We start from the raw sequence: 26,989 nt of genomic DNA, 5'->3' as shown, positions 1-26,989 counted from the left end.
AAATGTTTTCATTGGCAATGTTTCTAACTGTCCAGTTCTAAACATTTTCAATGTTATCCACGTATTAAATGTAAGTCATGTATTGTAATGATTACAATCGCTGTCAGAGATGCCTAACATCAACATCATTTGTCATTAAGAGCGGCCAACCCGTCTATCTTTTCATACAAACGCTCGTACGTGATTATGGCGTTGTAACAGATATTTCTTTGAAACTTTTGAACTAATAGGCATCTTGTGCACTATATCTAGGTTTCTATTAAAACGCGAAATCAAAATTTTAAGAAACAAATTCAGTACAAACTTCCAAAAACCAGCCTTTTTGCACAACTTTTATATGAAGTTTGGGCGTAACCGGAAAGAAATATTTGAATAGAAACCTTGCAAATGTAATGGAGTTTCTAAAAGTAAAACTTTTTTTCATAATCTTACTTACGAAATAACAAGTATTTCTTGGAACAAGTTTTATGAAATTTCCGCACTCAATTTTTCATTCAATGTTATCGCGTTCTCACTTGCATGTTAGCCATTTTTATGAATGGCTCTACCTCTTTTTCTGACATTGCGCTGGGCAACAAGCTTTTTGGCCATGCTCGCGTTGCCGTTCGTCGAAAAGGGAAGGGTGCTCTTAAGATTGATTTTATAATAATGTTGAGAATTGTCGTTTTTAGAAATTAACTAATAGTAGCGCGTGTGACTTTTACCCCTGAGATCGTGCGTTCAGATCCGGTCTGTGCACTAATGGATTCCTTTTCTATGTGCGCCAATAGTAATTGCTCGTACGGTGAAGGAACGTCGTGAGGAATCCATGCCATGGATCCTAGATCTATGAATTGCTGAATTACTGAATTAAAACACAGTTTCTTTTAAATTAACTTGTCTATTATAAATTAAGCGTATTATTATTCTTATAATATTTATATGGCATTATTTATAGCGATTCAAAATTATCTAGTAACAGTTAGATGTACAAAAATCACAACTATAAATTATACAGTCTTCAGCGGATTACCGTTTATAATTTTTTGCAATCAAATTTACTTAAATTTTCACATAAAAAATTAAATCAACCTTCTAATTTTATACAGGCTGGTGGTAAATTATGTCGTACGTAACGTCTCACTCATCTATTATTCTTCTTATATTGATTATTTTTAATATAATATTACGTATTTTTAACATTATATTATAAAGTTATCAAAATGGCAACCATCGCGTACATATACACATTTAGATGATATCATTATACTAAAAAAACTCATGTGCTACTTCAGGTTTTTGATGTAAAAAAACACTCAAATAGTCAAAAAGAATATGTCATAACTTATCCTTATTGATAAACGCAAATAGCTGAATGAATATTTTGTCATATGTCTGTATAAAACTAATTAAGGCTACAGACGCTTATGAATTCCTTTGAAAGGCTATGCCAAATACATAGATGATATTTTTCTAAGAATTTTAACGGTAATCAACTTTAGACTGGTTGAATATAATTTTAATAAGTGCTATCTTAACACACAAAGTCTATGTCGTGTTATGCAGTCCAACTGTGCATAATGGCCACTGAAGATGCCTTTACAAAAGACGTGCCTATCCAATATCTGTTAATAGTGGTAATGTTATAAAAACAATTACTTCTACAATATGTATAATAAATCTACGCGATCACATTTTTCCATGTCCCACATTGAAAATAAGAAAATAACAAGCGACATAGTATCCGTATAAAATAATAACTGTATCACTTTTCTTAAGTACGTTTTTAGATTGTATAAAAAAAATGTGTGCGTGTTCTAGTGTACACACGTAAGAAGTGAAACCTCTTTATGACCTTATTTTTTGAAAAATGATCTAATTATTAGATCATTAGATTCTAATATATGCAACTTTACAGAAATTGGTTAGTTAAAGTTAAATTAGATAAAGTTTAACAAAAGGCCTTTACATATTATAAACTTGAAAACAAATAATACAATTATTTAATTTTACCTTATTACTACTAAGATTTTTCCAGAATTTGATTAATTGTTATAGAATTATTACTATCATTGTTATCGTTATTATATATTTTTGTTATTAATATAAATTTTATACATTTTATGAACGCACTACACGGTTTTTGACATAAATAATAATGATTTAAAAGCATAATTTCTATTTGTAACTAAATTAAATACTGCAATATTTATTAAATATATTGTGAAAAAATTATCCAATATAAATAACAGTACGTTGCGGTAAGCCTGAAGTTAGTTTTCAGAGGTAGGCAAACTTCACAAACAACAAATCTTGCAACTAATCAATGAATTGGATCCGATATCGCCGGACAAGAAAAAGATGGCGCGTAATGGAAAAATGTGACGTACGTAAAATTTTTTCCAACGTAGATAAAGAAGTTTCACTTCAAAAATACCGCAACATAATATTCTACATTTCACTAGAATTTGGCTCTTTTGTCATGCAACTGTATACAAGGCCATGTTAGCCTGCATCGTGAAATAAGACAGCAATCTCTAATCTACCTCGAACCGGCGACTTTATTACTGACGAATAATTTGAATATTGTTTAATTAATATTATGAGCTTTTTCATTTTGGGCTTTCGAGTACGATCATGTATCGGCCAATCTCAATACCTCTCCATTTTCCAATGTCAGCGAATCAGGGAAGGGCAGTGCTTTAAATAAACCTTCCACTACAGTTTTCGCTTTATGTTTGATTTATGTTATGAAGATTAGCCGACAGTTCCTATATAAAACTCAAGGGGTAAGTACATACTCTATAATTATCACAACAATACCTTCAAACGTATTACTCTAATTGAAACATATTTCACCACTTATACATTCTCGTGTTAAAGACAAACAACATATTTATATAAATGATATGATCAATGTATAAGTGTTACAAAATTAATTATTATTGTCAATAAATTGATAAAATTTAATCATATATGAGATTTCCGGATGAAATCTAACAAGGCAGTCCTAACCTACTTAACAGTCGACATCGCATCTGAGCGACCTAATATTGCTTATATCACGTCTGAGATCTCATCACTACACAACACTCCATTAATTCCTAGTCATCGTTGTCCAGTTCCACTAGTGCCGCCTGCAATCGACCTTTCGACCGGCAGCAGGCTGTCAGACATAAGATGCGTAACGCTAGACGAAACTGCGGGCTGAGGGATACGAGGATTATGACTTTCCAAAAAGAGTTAAGTATTCCCAGCCAGACCATGCCGAAGTGCAACATGGGCATCTTTAATTCCTGATCCGTGAAATACTCGTACATCCTGACACCAGTATATGGGGCCCAGCTCAACCAGAACGTGGTGACCATTACGAAACTCATCCAATGGCTGGGATTAGCTAAATTCTCTGCCAAAGCGGTCGCGTACTCCTTGTCGTGTATGGGTACTCCGCTGTTAAGCTTTCTCTTCATGGCAAATATATACCAATAATTATGGACGATTGATATGACGCTAGGGCCAAGTATGAGCATGGCTAATGTTGCAGTGTAAGCATAAGTAGTCCCCCAGTCGAGCATGCAAATCAGAGTCTCTTTGTCGAAGCTTGCATCCTTTTTGTAGCCCAGAAGGGGAGGACAGCACAGCATGGCCGCTGAGATCCACGTAAAGACCATCCAGCACTGACTTCTTGTGCGCGTTTGCACCTAGGCAAGGAATGCAGAATTATTCACAGATAGAACAGAACGTCGGACCTGAAGCCGTCCTTTGACCGCGAGCGCCAATTCGTACGATATGTGTATTTTACCAATTGAAAACAATATTAAGATAACGAAATGTTACCTATATTGTTGCGTTTAATATTTAATTTAATATCTTAAGACACCATTTATATATGATGGATTGGAATAAATATTTTATAAGAAATTTGGAACGTTTTATTTGGACGGCTGATAAACAGCGACACGTAGACAATAAATGAATCGCAATAGTAAGATTGAAAACTTTGGAAAAAGGATAGATAGTTTGCGAAATCTAGAAGTTACAACTAGCGCAAAGATTAGAAAATATGGAATCCGTTATAATAAGGCGGATTAAGATATAATACATGCATCTACTTATAATCTAGAAACACACTATATTTTTATCTAAGTATAATGGTTATGAGTATATAACAGGGATATAATTGATATTAAAAAGAGCAAAGGACAAAATTTTACTGACCGAGAAAATTTAGCGTGTTTCAAATCCAATTTCAAAGGCATTCTGGCTCTTGTGACATGTTGGCAAGATGAACTCTAACTATGAGAAATCAAAACCCATGCTCCACCGACGTACTCATTGGAATGTTCTCCTCAGAATGCAAACGCATGCAAATGGAAATAACCACGGACAACGCAAATACGGTATCAAAGGAGACCGTACCTCAGGCATCTAAATGAAGCTTCTACGTTAATGCGAACTAGCACACACCGAGCTTACTCATCCGATACGTCATTAGAACCAGATCACCGATAGTGGGGAAAGAGTAATAAAGAAAATGATATATACCGTCAGACTAACCGTCTCATAACGGAGCGGTTTCCTAACGGCGAGGTAACGATCGACCGAGATCCACATGAAGGTGTAAACCGAGATGGACCAGAGAGTGACCTCAAGGTAGCCGACGAGCCGACACATCAGATCCCCGAACATCCAGCGACCGGTGATGGCCGGGTATATCGAGAGAGGCACCACGAACACACCGCACAGAAGGTCTGCCACGGCCAGCGACAGCAAGTAGTAGTTTATCACCTCGTTCGATAGACCTGGAGTCATTAGAAATTCAGATCAGCACTATCGATTTCTCAATTTATTAAACTGTATTTTGACATTTTACGTTACGTAGTCATAAGGTGCATTTAATGTAGTTTTCAGCTATGAACCTAAGTAGGATTGTGATAGTAAATTTCTTTGCCGTTTCTTTATCGATTATTGTTATTAAATTAGCACACGCTTGTCCGTTATACTTTTAATAATTAATTTAACTATCAGAAATCGGTAGATTGTAACCGCTCGACGAAGACTCACCTTTGAAATTAAGGAAGGCTACTATGATAAGTAAGTTGGATATGATGATAGCTACTCCGATCACCGCTATGATGCCGGCTTGTGTGAGCGACTCAAAGGTCGCGAAGGGATTGTCAGCCATACTGACTTCGCCAATTATAGGGCCGCGACTCACTGCGCGACTAGGCATGGTTTCCTGCGTACAAATATTTGTTATTATATAAAAAACAGTTTTACTTATTTATAGTATAAAAATTAGAGATTTGTGTATGAATTGAAATAATAATTGGCAAGGCCCTTTTAATTCCATAAACAATACAAAAATATTACGACAAAACATATTAACAGTAAGTAAAAGAACTAAATATTCAAATAGTTCACAAACGATTATTAAAATTTGTATAGGTAAGGTGATTTTATCTTAGTAAACATTATACACATTTATATGATTTGGTGTCTTTAATTAGCAATCATTATTTTCAACTTCAAATAACCCGAAGCAAACTAGAGCTTTAAAATTAAAAAAAAATGTTAACTAACTTTTAAAACTATTTCCACATTTTTAAGTAGAGTGAATATATATTATAATTTTACCAGCAATCAAAGGTAGTTAAGATTATATACCCCTTACAAAATATTAAAATATTTTATCCTGAAACTAACATAGGCTGCTAGCGATATTTGTTGCCGTGTGGATAATTTCCACCCATGTTCCCAAATTAAACTCCTGAATATGTATGAAACCCTGTGGATTTAGGTCACCACCATGTTTTGTACATTTGAGTATCGATATTAAATTTGCTTAATTACTCATAATTTATACTATTATTACCTTACTTTACTTACTAGGCTTCGCGGTCTGCTTAAAAAGTAAATCACAATCATATTTATTTTAATATAATATGTAACATTCTCGTGTCACAACGTTCGATCCCATACTCCTCCGAAACGGCTCGACCGATTCTTATGAAATTTTTTATGTAAGTCTATCTATATCTTTCAAATCCCTAAGTGATAAGGGGTGTCCATCCCAAAACAATAATATTTTTAGACAAAAAATTTTGTTTTTATTTTTTTATGATACCCCTCTACCATCAACCCCTATTTTTTATTTGTTAATAAAAATCTTATGACTTGAAGTCTGAGGTTTATATAGAGAAAAATCACAGAAAAACCTAAAAAGTTTTAAGTTAAAACTTTTTAGGTTGTCTGGGGTAGCAAAGCAAAATGTTCCATGTTGGCATGTACTAAAAAGGTAGGCTAGGCATTAAGGATAAACGAAGTTCGCGGGGGCATTATTAAATCATTAACTATTCTTAATGGATTGTCAATTTTTATGGCAGTTTTAATTGCCCCCAAGACAAAGCCAAGCCCTGCTGCATAGCACAGGTATATGATGTGACTGCTGCCACAAATACGATGCCAGCTGTATCACAAGGGCCTTACATTTTCACATGGTGGTGAAGCGTCGTATAATTATTCTTCTAAAAACGGGACATTTCATTACGTGAAGGTAATGAAATGTCCCGTTTTTAGATTTATAGTTTTGCCCAAATTTAAATCCCCTAAATTAAATAAAACTAAATCAGAAATGTACCTCATGCGTCACTAAGATCGAACTATGCAACTAAATCATTTTACATGAAATGCCATAAACTTGTAAATTTCAAATATCTTTTCTATCCATACCCGAGAGCTCTGCCTGATATTTTTACACTCTCTGGCATAGCGTATTGAAAGGGAAAGTTACTAAAATAGCTGGAATTACGTTCAAAACAAAGTTGTAGCACAAAGGTCATCACTACGAGGCCATTTTCATTTGTTATTCGAATTTCTAAGTGAAATTGAATGAGTATATAATTATAGTCTTCGTTGCAATATATTTATCGCTATAACCATAGGTATTATAACGGAAAATATAATAACTAACATATAAACAAGTTTCATAGGTTGAAACCATACATATTATGGTATAGTAATATTGAATATACATATACCGTTTTCATAGTTAATTAAGTTGTATCAGTTTAGGCTTCACCCTATGGAACGATATTCGCTTACGTCATAGCTATATCCAACTGCGCAGGTTCCTCGAATTATTCTATAACGTATTAAAACGAAATAGAAGATATACAGAGGTCAAAGAAAGAGAAAACTGCCGAAGTTTAGAAACGAACAAATTTTCAATCCGAACAAATAATTGGTAATAAAATGATATTGTCTTTTGTCTATGTTTAACAGACAAGACAAGAAGAGAGGTCCAATGCTGTGGTGCAGGTGAATGGGCTCCATTAAATTTTATTTTAGTATTGTATTTTATATCGTCGAAGACGGTACTTTTTTTGTGGTCTCCGGTGAATGAACTTTTTGTCCTATATTTTGAGTCCTGTGACCTTAATGCTGGCCTCGGTTTGTAAACAGACTTATATGTCTGTTTACAAGGCTTAAACTTAGACTTAATACACTGACAATTCAGAATCTAGATTTGATATCTACTCGAAATGTATCTGCATAGACCTATTATATTACGAAATTTAAGACATTAATTACTAAACTATTAGACATTTAGAATAACTTTCGGTAATCCACCTCTGACTTAATTGGATTGTTTCCGCAATTTCGTCAACAAATAAACTTAAAAGAAATTAAACGTAAAGGACATCGAGAAACATAAGTCCTGAAACTGATCTACGAGTTTCATTCAAAAACTACAAAAAACTATAATAGAAAGCTATTTTTATATACATATCAAACCTATAAATAATTTATATGTTTGATATGTTTAAATATTTAGAAGTAAAGAAACGCTAAGCTACAAAGGGTTATTTATAGGTAAATAGTTAATATTCAGTATTCACCCGGTATCCATATTTCCATTATATTTTCACTAACACCAGCGTGGCTCACGAAAATTTATTTGTACAATATATATGAAGATTATTTCAAGTGCTTCGTGCGAAAGTAAGTCGTGAAATGCCGTCGCGGTTAAGGACAGTATGTGTCTAATACATTACAAAAGCTCTACAGCTTACGTACTAGGTCAGTGTAATTAGGGTGGTTCATGAAACAGAAATTCGCTTACACAGCGTTACCATACTCCTCCGAAACGGCTCAACTGATTCTTGTGAAATTTTTTATGCATATTCAGTAAGTCTGAGAATCGGCTACTATCTATTTTTCAAACCCCTAAGTAACAAGGGGTCAAAAAAAAAAATCTTTTATTTTTTAGAAAATGTGTTTTGTTTTTATTTTTGAAAGATACTACATACAAAAATAGAAACGACCCCTAATTTTCACCCCTCTACAATCAACCCCTATTTTTATTATTGAAGTTAGTTATTTTTTTTGAACTAAAAACATGTTTCCTAGAATTAATATACGTGGCAAAACAAATGTTTGCCGGGTCAGCTAGTATTAAAATAAAAGTAAATTAACTGAATTAACAGTTTTATTGTATAAGTTGTAACTCATAAAAAGTCCAACAAATGATGAAAAATTTCTCAATTTAAGTACAGATACACTGCAAGTCTAAATGCTATTAAAATAGTATTTGTTAATACTAAATTTATGAAGTAGTAGTAATTTATAAAGATATTTTCATATACTGTATTTTTTTGTTAATGTCGTTTTTTGTTAGAAATTTATAATTAACACTATTATTCACTTCCTAATGTATTACGAATTAATTAAACTGATATGATTTCTAAATTAAATAACCATGCCAAATTTTCCTAATTCATTCGTAACATCGTTAGGTCCCGTTTTTAGATTGCGTAATTACTTCAGGCTGTTAGACTGTGGTCATACTTAGGAGTCAAGGGTATAACATAGCTCGGTGCCACCATGCGGGCGGTCGAAGGTCGGCCCGCGCAGAATCAATACATAAAGTGATTCGCACCTATATGTTTGTCACGTTGTTTTGAATGCAACGGACTAACGCACAAATACGTTACGCGCAAATATTTGTTGATTCTAATTGCTCAGCGCTTGTTGGTATTATTATATGATTTCGCTAGTACAAACATCAAATTCAAAGATTCAATACGAAAATAGTTGACAAGACAGAAGGAAACTCACCGACTTATGAACCAGTGACAAGAAACACAGTTTTCATGTGGATAAGCTATGATATTTAACTAACTTTAACTATGAAAAATCGCTATTGCGAATAACATATAAATTATTTGAATATTGTAGTTTTTGAGTTACTTAAATTAACCAACTAATAAACTAAGACCCCTGTTATCTAAACAAACACTCGTGGCGTGGCAATGACAAGACAATGAGATCATTCACACAAACTAATTCTTATTCAAAGTCAGTCATACATTATTATTAGTTCCGCAATTTATTAAATTTACATTACAAGTTACTCTCTGTAAATACTCAAAGGCATTGCTTTACAACATATTTACTCTGTGGCAAGTTCTCATTTTTCTTTCAAATTGGACGACAGACACGTCACGTAAGATTTGTATGTTTAACACAAATCAATACAGAAAACTGAGATAAATAAAAAAGGATTTAAATACACATTCGCGTAAAGAATATTAAAGCAAGAAAATACAAAGAACAGACCAAAAACTTTCACAACTTACAAACATATATTTACAACACACGAATACGTATATTTAAGTCTAGCGTACACTCACTGACGTCGGCCGTGGTTTGGCGCGAAGAAGTAGGCTTTTCAGATTGAGCGTCTTTGCTCATGAGCCTCTATCCCACAACTGTGCCCGCGGCAATGCGGTCCCGCGCGCGCAACTACCCCACCTATTTCAAAGATCGATTCACTTATTTTTTATCACTTAAATCTCGACAATTAGGTCACTAAACCGATTATCCACATTATTGACATTCACGGCAACAGGTTAATATTAAATACTTTTTAATTCGGTATGTCAATAAGAAATTAATCCTTCTCAATAAATTAAACAGACAACGTAGCAAGTAGCGTGTCGCTCTACGACAACGATACGAAACCTGAACCCCTTGAGATCTATTAGCAAAGTCCATTCTTTACAAATACATGTTAGGCGAGTCAAACAATTCACTTACTATTATGCTATTAGAAAGGTCAAGTACACATTAATAATAAAACTATTACTTAATAATACTTATTTATTGAACACAAGAGCACATTGTTACACTCTTAAAGCATAGAAACACTTATTACAGTATCAAAAAGGTCAACAAATATTTAAAACTTTATTCTTATGCGCTTATTTTAAGCGCTAAGAAATGAAAGTGTAAAATATATGTGAGGATTCGATTCGTTTAAAAGCGTCGCGTGTTTATTTTAATTATGATTGTTGCAGTACAATAAGTCTTTTAAAGAAGCATATTTTATACTTATATAAAAAGGACATCTCATTTACTTATAACTAGTTCGATAATATAGTACGAATACAATGAATAACTTCAACTGGGAAACACTATAGAATAACAAAACGAAACTAGCTTTGTAGTTCAGATACATTTAAAATAATTTTCTCTAAAAACACTGTATAGGTTGAGCAAAACAGGTCACCAAACCAATATGATAAGACAATTAAAATTTTGTTAGTAAAGTTATTATAGACAATATTTCAACATTATAAAACCCAAAATGAAAACGGTTGCATAAATAATTTTAAAACGTTTTATTAACGATACCCACATTACAAAACCTTGTTCCCAAAGACTTACAAATATAATACAAAAATATATCAGACTCTCGGGATATCTTGAACTTTAATACAGTAAATATGGAGTTTGAAACTAAAGTGATAGACTAGGGATGGTAAATTAAATTTAAAAGGTATTTATAGCACGCGGGTACAAGAATTATGTTATTCTGTGCATGTCTCTTTCAACTGAAAATTGAAAAATGAGACTCTTCACTTCTATGATATACTCGCATTAATAAGATATCTTAAATAATGCTATAATACTATAAAAATAGGTTTTGGCTTTATTGAGGTTACAAAAATGTAATTAAACATGTAAATACATGAATATAATCTGTATACAATACTAAATTAAAAACAGTTTAGACAGAGAAGCGTTTGATTAAAAATATATAAATGATAACAATTGTTTAGCAATTAATTTAAAGCTCCAAAGCCATTCTCGTCCATTAACTTGTCTGTATTAGATTAATAATTGCCTTATATCTAAAGAACGATGCATTCGCATCGAATATTTCCGATTAAGGACTAGTTAAGGGAATTATAAGGCATTGAGATTCCAATTAGGTCTAAGGTGCACTTCTTACAATCTTGACTTAACTTTTAATTTAAAACATGACAGCTGTTAATGGTATTGATAAACGATCCATTAACGATGGTTGCATTAAAGCAGAAATGTAATTATAAGAGTAATATAAGACTCCCATGTCTTAATAATTTAGTATTAAAGCCCGAGCGCGCAATCCACTTAACGCCACTTATGACCTAATAATTTGCTATTGTGATTGCAATCAGGTTAATTACCGTATACACTATTTTAAATATTGTACTTAGTGAAAAACTTCTATTAACATATTATTAAAATAAATTATTGTAATACCAATTTGAGGTTTTAGTGTTATATAATTTAGTTAATATCATATTAAAAACTGATACTGAGCTCTTACAAGTAATTAGTGAAAAGCCACATTCTCACTGTAAGCTTATTTCACAATAGTACGTGCACAATTGTAAATACATTCTATAAGGAGGATATGTAAATACACTTACAATCTAATATTATTGCTTTTGCGACGTGGAAAAGTAAATATGGACGTAATACGTGAAAACACAACCACTCTGAATTAACAGCAAAACAACTTAATCCGCAGTTAAGTAATTATTTTTATTAATGTGACATAACTTAAATCAAGGTTTTTTTTTTATTTCACAGTCTGGCTATGTAGGCTACTTGAGAATTATATTATTATATTGTTTTGTATTATTGAAAAAAAGGTACAACTCGCAACAACCGCTCCTGTCACTTCTCATAAATAAAGATATATTATATTATATTCTAATTATAGTAGACCTTTAATGTCCGATGTTACAACACTACTACACATTCTAAAATGGCATATCTGATTGATTTAAATTTATTAGCTACGTTAATTAGTACGTAGTAAGTATTTGGAGTGAAACGCCCACGTCACCTGTGTTTACTACAGCATTGATTTCCCGACCTATCCTAAAGTGAATCTCGTCGCTACGCGGATTGAAATACGATGGGCCGCATATATAATAAATAGTACTTGGGTATAGATTTTATCTGCTTTAATTTCTTATAGAAATTATATACGCTGTAGCTTTTGGTCTAACATTTTCTTTGTTTGTTTTACGGTTAATAATTACCCACTCGACCACTACCACAATACAATTAAAACAGTTTTCCATAATAGGCTTACGAGTACTTTACAATTATAAAGTACTCATAAAGAACATACCAATTAATTTGCTATAAGCTTTTAGGCCCCTGGCAACAAAGCCCACCCAATTGAAGCTTTGTTTGCGCGGGTCAATGTGTCATATTAGGTCACCTATATAACACAAATCTCGGTTACTGAACCAATACGACAAGATATAGGCTAGGCTTGACTAAAGTCGTCTCTGTGACGCTATTGGCTTCTAATTTAGTTTGACCTACTTCAATTAATAATACCTACCTATTGACGTATTTCGACATAATTGTCACTCAATAAATAATAAGGCATCATACATCCGTTGCGTTCAGAAGTCCTAGCTTCGATACGGACTATTCACTTAAATAGAAAACTAAAACTGTTGTGGGTGTTCTACCCCACTTAAATATTAGTAACTAAGTAAATCTGTATATGCACCTGTACATAACCCGTTTATGCCCATAAGCTAATTCCGTTTTATTACTGTTAATTAAAACGTTCCCTTACTGTATGTAAGACCTATTTAATATCTACGAATAAAGAACCTTCGATACAAGTTCAGGCAACTGTGAATAATTCGAAACCATCCTAGAAAAAGATTTCACTTACAGGCACTTGTTTTAGTATATTCTCGCAGAAAGGATCATAGATCGATTGAAGATCATATCTTAGCAAAGATTGAGTTAAACAAGTTGGAACCGGGAAACGCGCATTCAATTTCTCGATTCTCGTACTTTAACAAAGGAGGGATTTGGTACGACAACTCAAGTTTACAAGGAATTGAACTCTTAGATACGATGTTATAAATATTACATTTTTGTTTTATTAGTATTATTGCTTCACGACAATCAGGTTAAAATTCAAATCTACCGATTACGACATCCGATAAACGCCAAATCTGTTTGCGGATGCGCACTATTGGGCAAGGTCTCTGTTCATATCTGTCAAATATGTCAAACCTCACACAGAAGAAAATGGTTTAAAAGAGATTTAAGTTTGATTGAGGTTCTAAAATATCGGCCTAAGGCTTTGATTTGATAACTGAAGTATACGAAACAGTGTCAATATGTGTTAACTACACTATTTTGAATGTATGTACATATAAATGTGCTGTCTTGGGCCTATAGTGCTATAGGTGTGGAAGAAGGATGTGATTTGTGAAGGTTATTAGCTTCCCTCGACTTGACTCACCACTACCTAGAAGGCCCCAGGGGCTTAGGGGTATTCGGGGTATGATGTAATCGTACTGTTTGTAGCCGTATGTAGTTTCTGAGTGAGAACAGAAATATTATCATATTAGCCATCGGCCCAGAATATGAGGAAGTATATAAACAGTATCCTAACATCTGTAACGTGTAATTTACTAATGAAAACACTACGTCTGCGGTCTGGAATCTTTAAGAACATACTGTTCATTTGATAATCTGAAGAAACTGAATAAAACGAATATGTAAGCGGAAATAATGAAAGTGGCTAACACATCCACCATGCAAAGTTTAAATAAAATTAAAATAAAGGTAATAAAACAAATAATCGGTACAAAAATACACGATTTATTCATGAGTATTGATTTCTATTAAATTAAACACAAATTTTCTCTTATTACAAAGAGATACAAAAATATAAATTTAACTTAATAGAAAAGTCTTAGCACAATAAACATTAACGTAACAAAATAAAAATAATCAAGTGCATCGATGGACGCTTTCAATGATAAAATTTCGACACTAAACAAGTCGTCCTATACTACAACAAGCCCGATCGTTATATAGTTCACATATTTAATTACTAACATTGACTTACCTTCAAATATTTTAACACAAATATTTAATTTTTTACCTATAAACATTTTTATTTTATCTTTGAACGAAATGAGATTAGAGAACATTCCTGAGACTTATAGAGCATCTTTTAATCCAATTATGACCTTCTTGAACCACATTTATGTAACAATAAAACACATTTATTGTTACAACATATGTGCAATCTAAACTAAATGGCAGGTTTACATTTGTTTAAAACGGACGCATGTTTTTCTTATCTTTGAAAGCGTTGCCACCAGTGCATTTTCAATAATACGGTGTTGACTTAGTACCACAAATATATCTGATCAGTTGAAGCACAATTAATTACATTTTAGTCTGCCCGTATTATTGAAAGTGTGCTTTTAACATAAATAAACAAAATCTAAGCTACTGACTTAAACTAAAATAAAATAAAAATTCGGTAACGTCTTATAAACTGCCGAAGGCACCAGATTATGCTTGTCTTGCGAATTTTATTCCGTTCAAAATTATTAAGGCTTTTAAAACAGTATTGACAACAATGCCAACAATATCTTTAAAATATGGTAGAAAATGTTTTAATGAATATGCATTGTTTTTTAATAGTAGTAATGTTTTACTATTGTTTATGTAAATATAAAAAATAAAATAAGTTATTTGTTAGTTATGTCGCGTCGTACAGTAAAAATTTGCTTAGTTGCCTGGGTTTCAGCCTATTTTTTTCCTAGACTGCAGTGAAAACGTATTTTTACTTACTCTAAATTTCCTTGGCAAGAACATCAAAATAAAGCAATTACAAAAATCACACAATCAGTCGTTAATATGAGATAACGCCATCTAACGCATTTAGTCGGAACTAGATATCATTCTTAAAAATAAAGTAGTTAGGTTCACGCTGACAGGGCTGCATATACACTTCGCGTCAAACAAACGATTTATACTCATAGGTTGTTACTAAAATCACGATATCCAAGCAAATTTAAAGATGAACAATTGCGCAACAGATCCTCTATTATTCCACTTTGCTGGACTGCTCATTCTTTCCTTTGTGTTAGCAATAATTAACCTTGTCAGTGCAAACATAGCTTACATCCCACATATTTAATAAAATATCAAACTGAGATTACGTAACCTAACTAAGCCTCATAGCTTATATAAACTCTAAATCTAGCTGAAATATTCCAAAATCTAAACTTAAAAGAAAATTGATCTCATGACTAAATACAGTCAGTCGTGAATATTGCTGTCGAACCTGTAATAAGCAGCTGTCTAATGAAAACATTCAAATTGAAGGCTTTAACTCTTCTGTCACTTTGATAAAAATACCGATCAATAGTTCTGGTAAAATAAAAAGGTTTTTTTTTGTAATTTGCATTTTAAAAAGCACCTTTAAACCTGTCGTATAAAATAAATTGTTTTAAGGCAATATTATCAAAGCCTATAAAGCACTAAAGTAGTACGTATGCTATTCAAATGACATAAGATTCGCAGGTAAAGGCTGGACCATTTTGTCCGTTACATTATTTATTCGAGATACCCACTGTTTCGCTGTCGCTTCAGAACCAGTCCTGTGACGAAAAATATTAAATTAGTATATAACACAATTGTTAACAAAAAAAATTACCTTAGATCTGTTTCGTGAACCTTTTTGTAAAATGAAGGTAGATACAATTATTATAATGTTTTATGTAGAAATATAAAAAGTCGTAAAATTTAAATAGGGCATAGATTATAGAAACCCCTTGAGTGAAACAGTAACATTCCCAATATTAAGATATTTTTCTAGATTTTCAGTAATCAACGTATAATATTGAAGTTTTCAATTTGAATAAATAATTTTTTTCCCTAGTTATTGATTAACAATAAATACTATAACACATGATTGCAAACTTAGAATTTAAACCTGGAACTTACTTGAACTTGTATATTGTATGGGCATTCCTATCGAGGAGTTGAAACCCATCGCTGGCATCACTTTCCAGCCACATTGCCCTCCATCCCGCGTGAAGGGTTAACACTTTACATTTATCCTTACTAAAATCCGTGCGACACGTTCTAAAATATAAAAATAAAAAAATTCTAAACACGTTGAATTGATAGAGTTCTTTTCTATTACCATGGTCAGTGAGCGACACATCAAATGGAAAAAAATCATCTGATGTATGTTGAACTTACTAAATAGTATTTAATCATTATTACTTATTTGTAATGTTTCTTATATTCTAAACATCTGTGTGTGAAAGCTAAAATAAACTGATATTTACCCTTTGAACGACTTAGACGCGTAGAATATTAGTATATTAGCCGTGATTTGCAGCCAATATCTTTGCCAAGAGGACAGAGATATCTTCCTTCCCTCTTTTAATAACGTTTTGCGTCGTACGTAGCTTTGGAAATCGCAGCCAAATGGCTCTGATGTTGACGGATCACTAAAAACGATTGTAATGTTCAAAATTGCATTCCCTAAACCTTACAGTATGCCTGTTTCTACTATATTTAAAAAAGTTCAAATGCCAGTCTTTCCTTAAACAATTTTTATTTCTTTATTAAATAATCAAATCAAAATTTAAACACTTACTCTTTTTCATTAATTAACAGATGTTAACTTATAAATTAACGATGTTAAGTGATCTGTAGTGCTAGGGACCTTCTACTTCTAATTATATCTGATTAAATTGAGCAGTGTTGGCCTAGTGGCTTCAGCGTGCGACTCTCATCACTGAGGTCGTAGGTTCAATTCCCCCGGCAGTGCACCAATGGACTTTCTATTTGCGCATTTAACATTCGCTTGAACGATGAATCATCGTGAGGAAACCGACTTGCGTTTGACCAAAAAGTCGACGGCGTGGGTCAGGCACAGGAGGCTGATCACCTACTTGCCTATTAAGATTGACAAATGATCATGAAACAGATTCAGAAATCTGAGGCCCAGACCTGTAAAGGTTGTAGCGCCATTGATTTATTTATTTATATCTGATATCCTGTTTATTGGACGTTTCATCATATAAAAGACAAGCATATGCTGGTTATTCTTAATTAAAACTAACCTAAATGGCAAAGACTCCGATATTTCAGCAACAACAGAGCTCGGAGATTCTAATAATGTGTCATCCAGTAAATTAACCGATCCAGCCGGCGTTTTCCCATCCTTATCTTCGTTTTGTCCCTTGCCGAATATGCTGCAAATATATTTTATTTAAGTTCTGCTTAGTAATATAATAATAATAATTATCATAAGTAATAGGTATATAAGTAATATATATATTTAATTGATAAAAAAAATGTAAATAAACCTGAAACAAACCAAAAATATACATCTTTTGCGATTAGATAGGTACTGAATAGCAAATATTTTGTAATAACGTGAAACGCAATTTTACTGTGCATGATTTGCTAAAATCGCAGGAAACTGTAGATATCTTACAATTACACTACATATATTTAAATAAGGGAATAGAGCGGCTAGTACACATGAAAACGAATTTGAAAAATGATTCTCAGTGGAAATTTCAATGATTTAAACCGCATGGAAACAAATATCAATGAGGCATTATTATGGAAAACTATCTTTGAAATCGATCCAGTAGTATTTTAGGTTATTCAATACAAATAAAATATAATAAACACAACACAAGACCATTTCGAATGGAGCTAAGAAATTTTACATCAAGCCCAGTAGCTGGTCTGTGTCCTGTTCAAGAAAAGTGAACCGGTTCTAATATTAGTGTGGAAATAGCGAAAATTAGCTTATTAAAACGAATGCAATACAGATGCTTGAAAGTGATGCATGCATTTGAATTATGGAATATTTCAAGACATAACCATATTATTCAAATTAAGAAATGTCTATGCTGGTATTTACTTAATCCTAGTACTTTATTAAAATTTACTAAAATTTGTTCAAATACTTTTGATTTAACTATAAAAGCTCTAAAAGCAATATAATATATATTATGCATCACGCAAATAGCAATAACGGTATATGTATAACATTATTGTTTCCGTTTCTCGCAAACCCCGTCTAGCCAATCATGTCCTAATATAAAAGCTAAACCTCAAATCGATATTATTCTAAAATAAAAAGCGCCTAACTACTCAAAAAAGACATCTCATTCTGCTCACAGACTAGAAGCATGCTAATCTTATTAAAGAGTGATAGAGTGCCAACTAAAATCCGTTGTGTGACAAAGACAAAAATTACTACAGCATAAAACAGATTAATTATTTCAATTCACGAATTATTTATTTAGTAAAATATTGCATAAACGGTACTTTTGATTCTAGATGCGTCCAACGCGGTCCTGTTGAAAACTTCAAAACATACATACTAATACCCGTGTTCATAAAAACGATATTTGGCCAATTGCACTATTTAACTAAAGTATTTAAAAAAGTGGTTCCTATTCTCATTTTTTCTTTCATCCCTTTAACAAATTGTATATACGTTGTGATGAAAAGATATATTCTTTACAGTACTTTAAGTTAAAAGGAAGTTCTGAAAATTGCAGCTATATGCTATGTAGGACTTATATACTCGTATACTATACTAGGAAATTTTACACCCTTAATGATTTAATGAAATTATCATACAGCATTCGAATTATTTCCTTTTTGCATTTTCATGATTCCTAGTAAATAAAAAGAACAATAAAAATACATATAATTTTCTTATACCTAACATCATCTAAGTTTTTAGTAATACACATAGCAAGAATTAAATAATATACAATTTACAAGAAATAAAATAAAACACCTAATTTGTATATTACGTATTTCTATAATAATAATGCTCATCACACAACCGCTTATAGTAAAATGAGGGCACTTATCACTTCTTTAATGACAACAATGCACAGGCGAATACTATAGTCGACTCACCCAACACCAAAATTGACCTTGTGAAAATTTCTTGGCAAACTCGCGCTTCGAAACCTATTCGATAGTTGTCGTGTTAATATTTTTTAGACATATTTGAATTTTAAAAACCAATACAGTCATGATTTTGCCCGTCAGGTTTTCTGATTACTAATATAAAAATATATAATTATAATTTTGAAATCAAGTCTTATTTAAAGTGGTTTGGTAGATGAAGATAAATTTACCGAAAAAAACAATCAAGTTATTACTTTAATTTTTATGCACCTCTTAGTAGACTTTAGATTGTGAAGGAATATTACCACCTAGGAGGTTCAATCACTTTCTTGGACTGAAGTTCATATACATATCACGAAAGTATATTTATACGTAAGTATCAAATATAAACATATACACTACATAACACATAACATTTTATATAAATTAGGAAACCTGTTGAGCAAAGTGACCGTTAGTACAACAACATTTTTCATACAACAATACTATGATTATGTCTCGGGTATGTTACACTGGACGTATAAAGAGTTAGTTTTCAAACACACACTTCTAATTCACTTTTACATACCTATTTTACTATGTACATACAAAGTAAGCATTACGCTTGATTCATGCATATTTTAAAAACCACTCTTTATACCTCGAAAACATTGATTCTCTATGTAAATCTCCCGAAGAACAAAACATATTGGCCAAACATATCTTAATGTCAAATACATATTTTAATAAAGTATTAAAATATTTTAAGTTTGAACACTGTAGCTAACATTAAAATTTAAGAGATATTTGGCTTCGGAAAAGTAGTCAATATAGAAACACATTATTACACATACTACCACACATAATGATATGAAAACAGTTGTATGTGATAGGAGACATAGCAGTTTTAAATTCTTACCCTTCGATTAGATAAACGAAATTGACGGGACTGGGCGGCATAAAACAATATCGCTATACAAAAATTGTCCAAAGACATTATGCCTATATCGAAAACAAATATATACAAAAGCACATTTCTCCTTAGCCAGTAGTTCAATTGATTACGAACTCAAATTAAAATACAGCTGACAAATCAGTCTATGAAATTATCTGTGAAACATAAAAATGTACCTTGCACATTAATCTAGACAAAACTCGCTTAGTAATGATCCGCCCTGTAATGTTAAATAAACAGATATAAAATTTACCCAATACCTTAAGTACAGTCGACGCCGTCGCAGGCGCACTAATATATTTTCGTGCTGAGGTGCCTGTTACCTCTGCACAGTAAACTATATATATATATATATATATATATATATATATATATATATGTAAATAGTTGCTTTTTTTATTGAAGGCAGGACGGCAGGACTCATCTGATGTTAAGTAATACCGACGCCCACGGACACTCACAATTCCAGAGGGCTTGGGAGTACGTTGCCGGCCTTTTAAGAATTGGTATGCTTTTTTCTTGAAGGACCCTAAGTCGTATTGGTTCGTAAATAAATAGTTGTAATTTATATCCTAAATAAATTGGAATACATTATTTTCAAAAACAATCTTTGTGCAAAATAAACTTACTTAGATCCAAGAGATCGGCTTTTCCTATGCGTTGGAACAAATTTTCCTTGGTTGTACGTCCCCTGTATTCTCAGGGATCCTGATCCAAGTCTATGAGACGGGGACAGCGTGAATGGCTTAGTCCCCTGGGCTGAAACTTCTTTTACGGACTCTTTCGAGCCAGAACAACTTCCGACGGGAGAGGGCGGTTCCAGTTTTAAGGACAATCTGAAAATTTACATGTTGCCTGAACCAACGGACTTTTAATATGTCTTCTAATTAAGATTCGAGTATTTCGAGAGCTTTTCAATATATATATATATATTACTTCGAAATACAGTAAATTTCCTTTATGAAATATGTTAAACACTCACTTATATTGGTCATCCTCTAAGAACTTTTGTAACTCCTCAATATAGCGAACACTGTTAAGAAAGTTTGCCACGTGTGGCACCGGCTTTATGTCATATTCCGATGTCTGGTACCTCTGCACTGTTTCAAGAACAACCCCCATTTTGGTTTCTCGGTGAGGGGAACCCAAGTGGAGGGGATGAGCCATGTCGATATATACTAAATCTGTGAGGAATATACCTGGAATAGTAGATTGTATTCGTCTTATGTTTTCTCAAATAAATAAATAAAAACTCAAACTTTATTAAGTTAATAAAGAGGCAGTTATTTATTTTAAGCATTAAATCCTGAGCAGCTTGCTAGCTAGTACTGCACTTATATATATATATAAGTGTCACGAGTATTTTTGTAGTAAATATAGTGTGTAATTAAATACAGATGATGGTGAGAACTAAAAACCCTACAGAGCCATGATATAAATGTAAACGGAATGTCTGCACTAAGGGTAACAGACGGGTAGGATCAAAATTCAAAGCAATATTCAAATCTGATTTATTGTATAAAAACTACACTTTATTTACTACTTTCACATATTCACACTTTTACAATATTATTCTCGTGAGCTGTTGGTGTATCAGCTATAAAAGTAGGACAAGCGCAGAAGCCGAGTCAGCGTTTGTTCAATGTTGAAATTCAATCTAAACAAAACCCCCTTTTAAATCTACAATTGCCGTATTTTGAAATAATACATAATACTATCTAACTCTTCACTACATTAATACTTAATTCTCCAAGTTGTGTCTCTAACATACGAAGTCTCAAGAATATTTTGTGAATTAAGATTTTTTTTTATTACTTATGCAACTGTTATAAATTAATAAATTTGTATAATTGGTTGGTAAAAATATACAACGTCTAGGCTTCAGCCAGTTAGGATTTATTTAAAAAACTATTTAAATTCTTTTATGAATTACAGTAACGTTAATGTAAGAAAATTAAATGTGCCAACATATGTATTGCCAACGCTTATCGCTTCCGTAAATTGAAACTTACGGGTTTCCCCATACAAAAATAACGTTATTGAATTAATTTTTAGTTTAAGGATATCCCAGAGGGCTTGCATAAATGGTCAAATATGTTGAAAGTAGTGCACAATAAGTATTAATATCATAAAACAAATAATAGATAAACTAATATAAAAAAAACGGGAACGCCCACCAGAAACCTGGGAAGATGGAATAAAAGGGATAGCGGGGAAATGATATTCCTTTCTATGATCTAGGTAAAAACCGACGATGTGCCAAGCACAAGGCTAGTTAAATTCTTGTCTACAATAAGAAACTAATACAATGTAAGGCTAAGCCCCACATAGGATTTAGCTCCACTAAACAATTATTATTAAATTGTACATTCGCTCCCGGGGTTGCTATCAAAACATTTAAACAAAGCGACATTATTTTCGATTTTTTCACAATATAATATTTTTCTATCTCACAAAACCGTGATTTCTCTTTCCGCGCCACTGATATTGAAACTGTTTTCTTTTCAAAGATGCCAAAGACCCAAATATGGAAGATATTGTCTGGCATTTCTAATTCAGACTAACACGTCTTGGCAAAATACAAATGATGAAATCTTACCAAGATGAGGAATACAGGGAAGTCGTATCGAGTGCATGTATTTTCGTAGGGCCGTCCAGTTGTCCTTTTCGCCAAATAGCTCGGCCATACGATCGAATTGCTGCCTGTCTTTTTTCGATAGGCAGGACCACGTTTTTGTCAACCTTAACATTTATGTATAAATAAGTAAGTAATAAATAAGTTACTTAAATGTGTAGTATATTCTCAAAATAAGTAACATTTTTGAAAATACACCTTACGTCAAATGATAGTCGTATTTAATCTAAAGATATATTATCTAGCTATTATACCAAATCATGTTGGTGTCGAATACTATATTTATTTCTTGGTTACTCAAATTCTTAATAACTGACCTATTGTAAAGCAACAAAATAAGTTACATATTGATTCAAAAAAACCGAGCCCTCCATAAAAAGGCCCTAAATACAGGCCCAGTTGTCTTATTATATGACGTGATGTTATTTCGTTTCTTGAAAATCTACCTTTTCCTAACATGATGTTTAAGGAATAAATTTTAAACATGATGCGAACCATCCGACTGGGTGTCTCTCTCCCTAAAATATGTGGAGGGGAGCCTACGGCTGGTCTTGCATCATACATGAACGGGTGCTACTTGTGGTGACTGGTCGGACTTGAATTCGTGTATATGTGTATATCACCGCGAATGTTAGTTATTTCGTCTGTATGTATGTATTTGCGTGTTCCCACGTGAATTTAAGTGCTTGCTCCTATTTCACCATGGCTACTGCTGATAGAGTAAAAAAATTTGTTTCCTTCTTTTTTTATTAGTATAGTTAATTACTTAAACATATCACGTGGAACATGGTGTAATGGTTGCAGCTCCATACAAATATTTATCAAAACAAAAAACTTGTCGATTAAAAAGAGTAGCGGAGAGTTTATCGCCAGTTGTTCATGTCCGTTCTACGTCCTTGATTTGAGAACTGGCAATAAATGTAAAATTAGAGGAGTTTACTATTTAATATGAATTTCTTTATTGCCTATTCATAAGTGTATATTGTGTTACCTAAATTAATAAGTGATTTTGAAGTTTGTTTAATTCTGATGAACGAAATGTTTTGATTTTGTGTTAGTTTAGAACAAAAATCATTCAGTTCTCTAGGCACAAGTCTGAAATCTGTAAACCACATACATTTATTCTCACCTGTATATACTAGCGCTGTGTAAAGCTGATATGACAGCGAAGAGCGAATGTAGATTGTTCAGATCGTAGAGTTTCTTAGCAACTTTAATGAAGTGAGCCAACGTCTCAGCACGCGCTTTCGGCGCTTGACCATTTAGGATTTCTTGAACGGTCCAAAAACTTACCTGTGTGTGAAAAATATTAAGCATTAAGAATCATTTTATCTAAAATGTTAGTAAAATAGAGACATTCATACACAAATTATAATATCAACTATACAGGTATTCAGTACTTTTGACGTTCAAAAGTGCCATTTTAGATGGTCTAATTGAAATAAACGATTTGACTTTGACTTTGACTTTAAGAATATCCTATTATGGCCCGAAGTGATAGTAGATTACTAAAGGACGTTTGAGGATTTGAAGAAACGTCCGGCTTTAATAAAAAATCAAATGGCGAACAAAATTCAATTTGAGTAGGTTTCTTAAGTATAGCAGGGGGAAAATAATAAAAACTCACCCTATTAAAACGTTTAGTAAAGGCAACAACATTTGGTGCGACTATGGCTTTATTCGATTTCGTCCAGCCGCACGTTATCAGTTCTTCAGGACGTATAGCCTTGAAACAAACCAAGTCATGTATAGAGAGCTGATTGGCTATATCTTCTGGCGATAGCTGCATAGCTGAGCAGACCAAGTTATCCCAATGGCTAATAGTTGCTGCTGCGGGGAGACTGCTGGTTTTATATTGGTATAGTGGATCGTTTTGCCGACTTGCAACTGAATCGCGAAGACTGAAATTAACGAATTTATGTTTCAAACTATTATTTTCCGTTAGACAGATGGGCTTCAAACTATTATGTTAAAATATTATCTGCAAACTGTTGTAGTAGGACAACATATATTTGTCAATTTAATTTATTAATAAATTTTAAATAATGTATGATAAATACCATTATAAACTTGTGTATTTACCTACCAAGATTAAACTATAACTAACTGGCTTAAAAAAACGAATCAATGAGCTCACCCATAATTATAATAACAGGCACAATCATCATTTGCAACTTTTGAACCGTTTACGGTCTTCTTAGCTGTGCTTTGTTTACAAGCAGGCTTTTCCTCAAGTGGCCAGCTTTCTTCATCTTCATGCTAAAACAATATAATTAATTTAAAAAAATATAAGCTGATTATAATCTATACACTGCACACACAATTTGAGGTGGTAAAAATATAGTTTATATAATTTTATAATTATTATTTAAATAATTGTAATGAATTACATTTCTCTTAAATATATTCATATATTTGAGATAGGAGATTTGAAAGAACATGTCTAATATCCCACCAAAATAAATCACATTTGAGATATTTATTATGCAACAGAAATGCTGATGTTTCAAATATGTAAGGATCAAATGTCTAATGTATACAGTACACATTACCGATTAAATACATCTACCTTAGTTATTGTAATTTAACACAGATTTATTGCCTATGTATCAAACACACATTCCAAGGTTTATATAGAAAAATAAACATTTTAGCTGACAGCAGAATTTTAATATTTTACAGGTAGCAAAAACTTCGCTTTTGCAAAACTATAACGGATATATTGTAATAAGCTTGAATAATAATGTTATCCATTCCAACTTAAAGTTAACATATATAGTTCATAGCTTCTTTCTGTTTTTCTTATCAGATAATATCACTCAGTAGAAAGTAACATCTAAGCCGATTTTCAGTCAACACATATTTCAGTTTTTTACTAAAAGTGACTTCGCAAATGCATAGATATATAGAATTAGAACTGTTAATACCACATTTATACATGAATACATTCATTATATATAAGAAAATAAGGTAAATATTCCTTATCGCGGCACCAGCGATTTTGAGGCTGATTTTCATTAAGACTTGGTCATGAGTTCTCAGCACCATAAGTAGTGTTGTTATGATGGTGTATGACCTTTTTTCATTTGCATTGGCTGCATTTCACGTAGCTGTCCCAAAAACCTATTATTAATATTGTTCGGTTAGGTTAGTACCTTAATATTTTGTTTTAATAAATTGAAATTCATGAATTCATGAAGAATCAGCTTCAAAATTGCTGGTGCCGCGATACGGAATATTTACTGAAAATAAACATAGTAATGTATATACAATTGTTAAAAATGTAATAAAAACTAAATTTCTGTCGAACATACAATAAATAATAAACCTTTGAAATAGTTTAATAAAACTTTTGAAAGTATAAAAACCCAATTTTTTACCATCTTAACCTAAGCCTTTAAAATATAACAATGAAAACTTTAATTATAAAGAACATAGTTATACATTCCTACAGATTGCATTTACAATAAATACTTTGTGTTTTACAAAAATATAACCTTTGCAAAATGCCTAAAATTAATTGAGTATTTTAATTTGAAAAAAAACTTAAAAGTACCTCTACAATCCGCAGCACTGCCAGACTGTCACTTAAAATGTCCCTGGGCATCTCTGCTTTTTCTGCATAGTTTGATAACTTAAACAAAATAATCTGCTAAACTTGATTGCTTCGTCACAACCATCTTATAGTTTGTTCTAAAAAGATACAGACTTGAACATTGACATTAATTGCTTGCTAACTGATAAGCAATTTAACGATATATATTTACTAATTAAATGATAACAATTGTTTAATTAGTTGACTAATAGTGAACTCCGAGTAAGTGCCTAGTGGAAATTGATAATATTACAACGGAAACATGAGTAAGGCACTAAAGACCGCAAAAAAATCCTTATCAATCTACAATTTATATTAATAATTGTTATGCTTATGAGGTACATACCTTTTTATAGGTTCGGTTGGGTTACTCCCATTTAGTGCCGTATAAATTAAATTGTGAAAAACTGTTCGCACAATTAAATATTTATTTTATCAATTTTACCACTATTCGGTAAAATCATTCATTTCGTGCAATATTTAATTATTCATTCCCTAAAAATAGAAAATTTAATACATATTTTGGCACTACTTAGGGATTTATAACCAGAGCACTATTCATAGAGAAATAATATATACTGGCACTATTCCACTGATTTCCACAGTTAAAAAAACATCACTGCACAGACGATTTTAAGACAACTACAGACTATTATGTTACAGGATACATTTTATTCCATAACATAGATTATAATACTTGAACCTTTATGTTTGTAACATAATATGTACTTGTAAATATATTACAAATCTATATAAGGAA

The 26,989-nt window shown here is 32.2% G+C and overlaps 2 protein-coding genes across 9 annotated transcripts; both read right to left on the bottom strand.

Moving 5' to 3' along the window:
- Positions 1–871: 871 nt before the first annotated feature.
- On the bottom strand, positions 872–9,909 carry LOC125062708 (G-protein coupled receptor 52). 5 transcript variants are annotated; one of them, XM_047668790.1, is made up of 4 exons: positions 9,621–9,909; positions 5,044–5,218; positions 4,537–4,781; positions 872–3,680 (listed from the first exon to the last, which is right to left on the bottom strand). In XM_047668790.1, the coding sequence occupies exons 1-4, from the start codon at positions 9,624–9,626 to the stop codon at positions 3,084–3,086; spliced, it is 1,023 nt and encodes a 340-aa protein (XP_047524746.1). In that variant the 5' UTR covers positions 9,627–9,909; the 3' UTR covers positions 872–3,083. The 5 variants fall into 5 exon arrangements, with proteins under 5 accessions (XP_047524746.1, XP_047524743.1, XP_047524745.1 ...); XM_047668787.1 differs by having other exon boundaries at positions 4,525–4,781; positions 9,621–9,908; XM_047668789.1 differs by having other exon boundaries at positions 4,525–4,781; positions 9,669–9,908.
- Positions 9,910–13,942: 4,033 nt separating this feature from the next.
- On the bottom strand, positions 13,943–26,798 carry LOC125062323 (ras-specific guanine nucleotide-releasing factor RalGPS1). 4 transcript variants are annotated; one of them, XM_047668157.1, is made up of 13 exons: positions 26,576–26,798; positions 26,191–26,342; positions 24,772–24,893; positions 24,262–24,535; positions 23,764–23,927; positions 22,599–22,741; positions 20,982–21,198; positions 20,629–20,835; positions 19,072–19,125; positions 17,241–17,372; positions 16,458–16,622; positions 16,108–16,248; positions 13,943–15,761 (listed from the first exon to the last, which is right to left on the bottom strand). In XM_047668157.1, the coding sequence occupies exons 2-13, from the start codon at positions 26,239–26,241 to the stop codon at positions 15,659–15,661; spliced, it is 1,773 nt and encodes a 590-aa protein (XP_047524113.1). In that variant the 5' UTR covers positions 26,242–26,342; positions 26,576–26,798; the 3' UTR covers positions 13,943–15,658. The 4 variants fall into 4 exon arrangements, with proteins under 4 accessions (XP_047524113.1, XP_047524111.1, XP_047524112.1 ...); XM_047668155.1 differs by having other exon boundaries at positions 26,191–26,327; XM_047668156.1 differs by having other exon boundaries at positions 26,191–26,268.
- Positions 26,799–26,989: the final 191 nt, after the last annotated feature.

Source organism: Pieris napi, chromosome Z, assembly GCF_905475465.1.
Source record: "Pieris napi chromosome Z, ilPieNapi1.2, whole genome shotgun sequence".
NCBI lineage: Eukaryota > Metazoa > Arthropoda > Insecta > Lepidoptera > Pieridae > Pieris > Pieris napi.
Note: the sequence above shows the minus strand (reverse complement) of the source record. Positions and strands in the feature narration are given on the sequence as shown.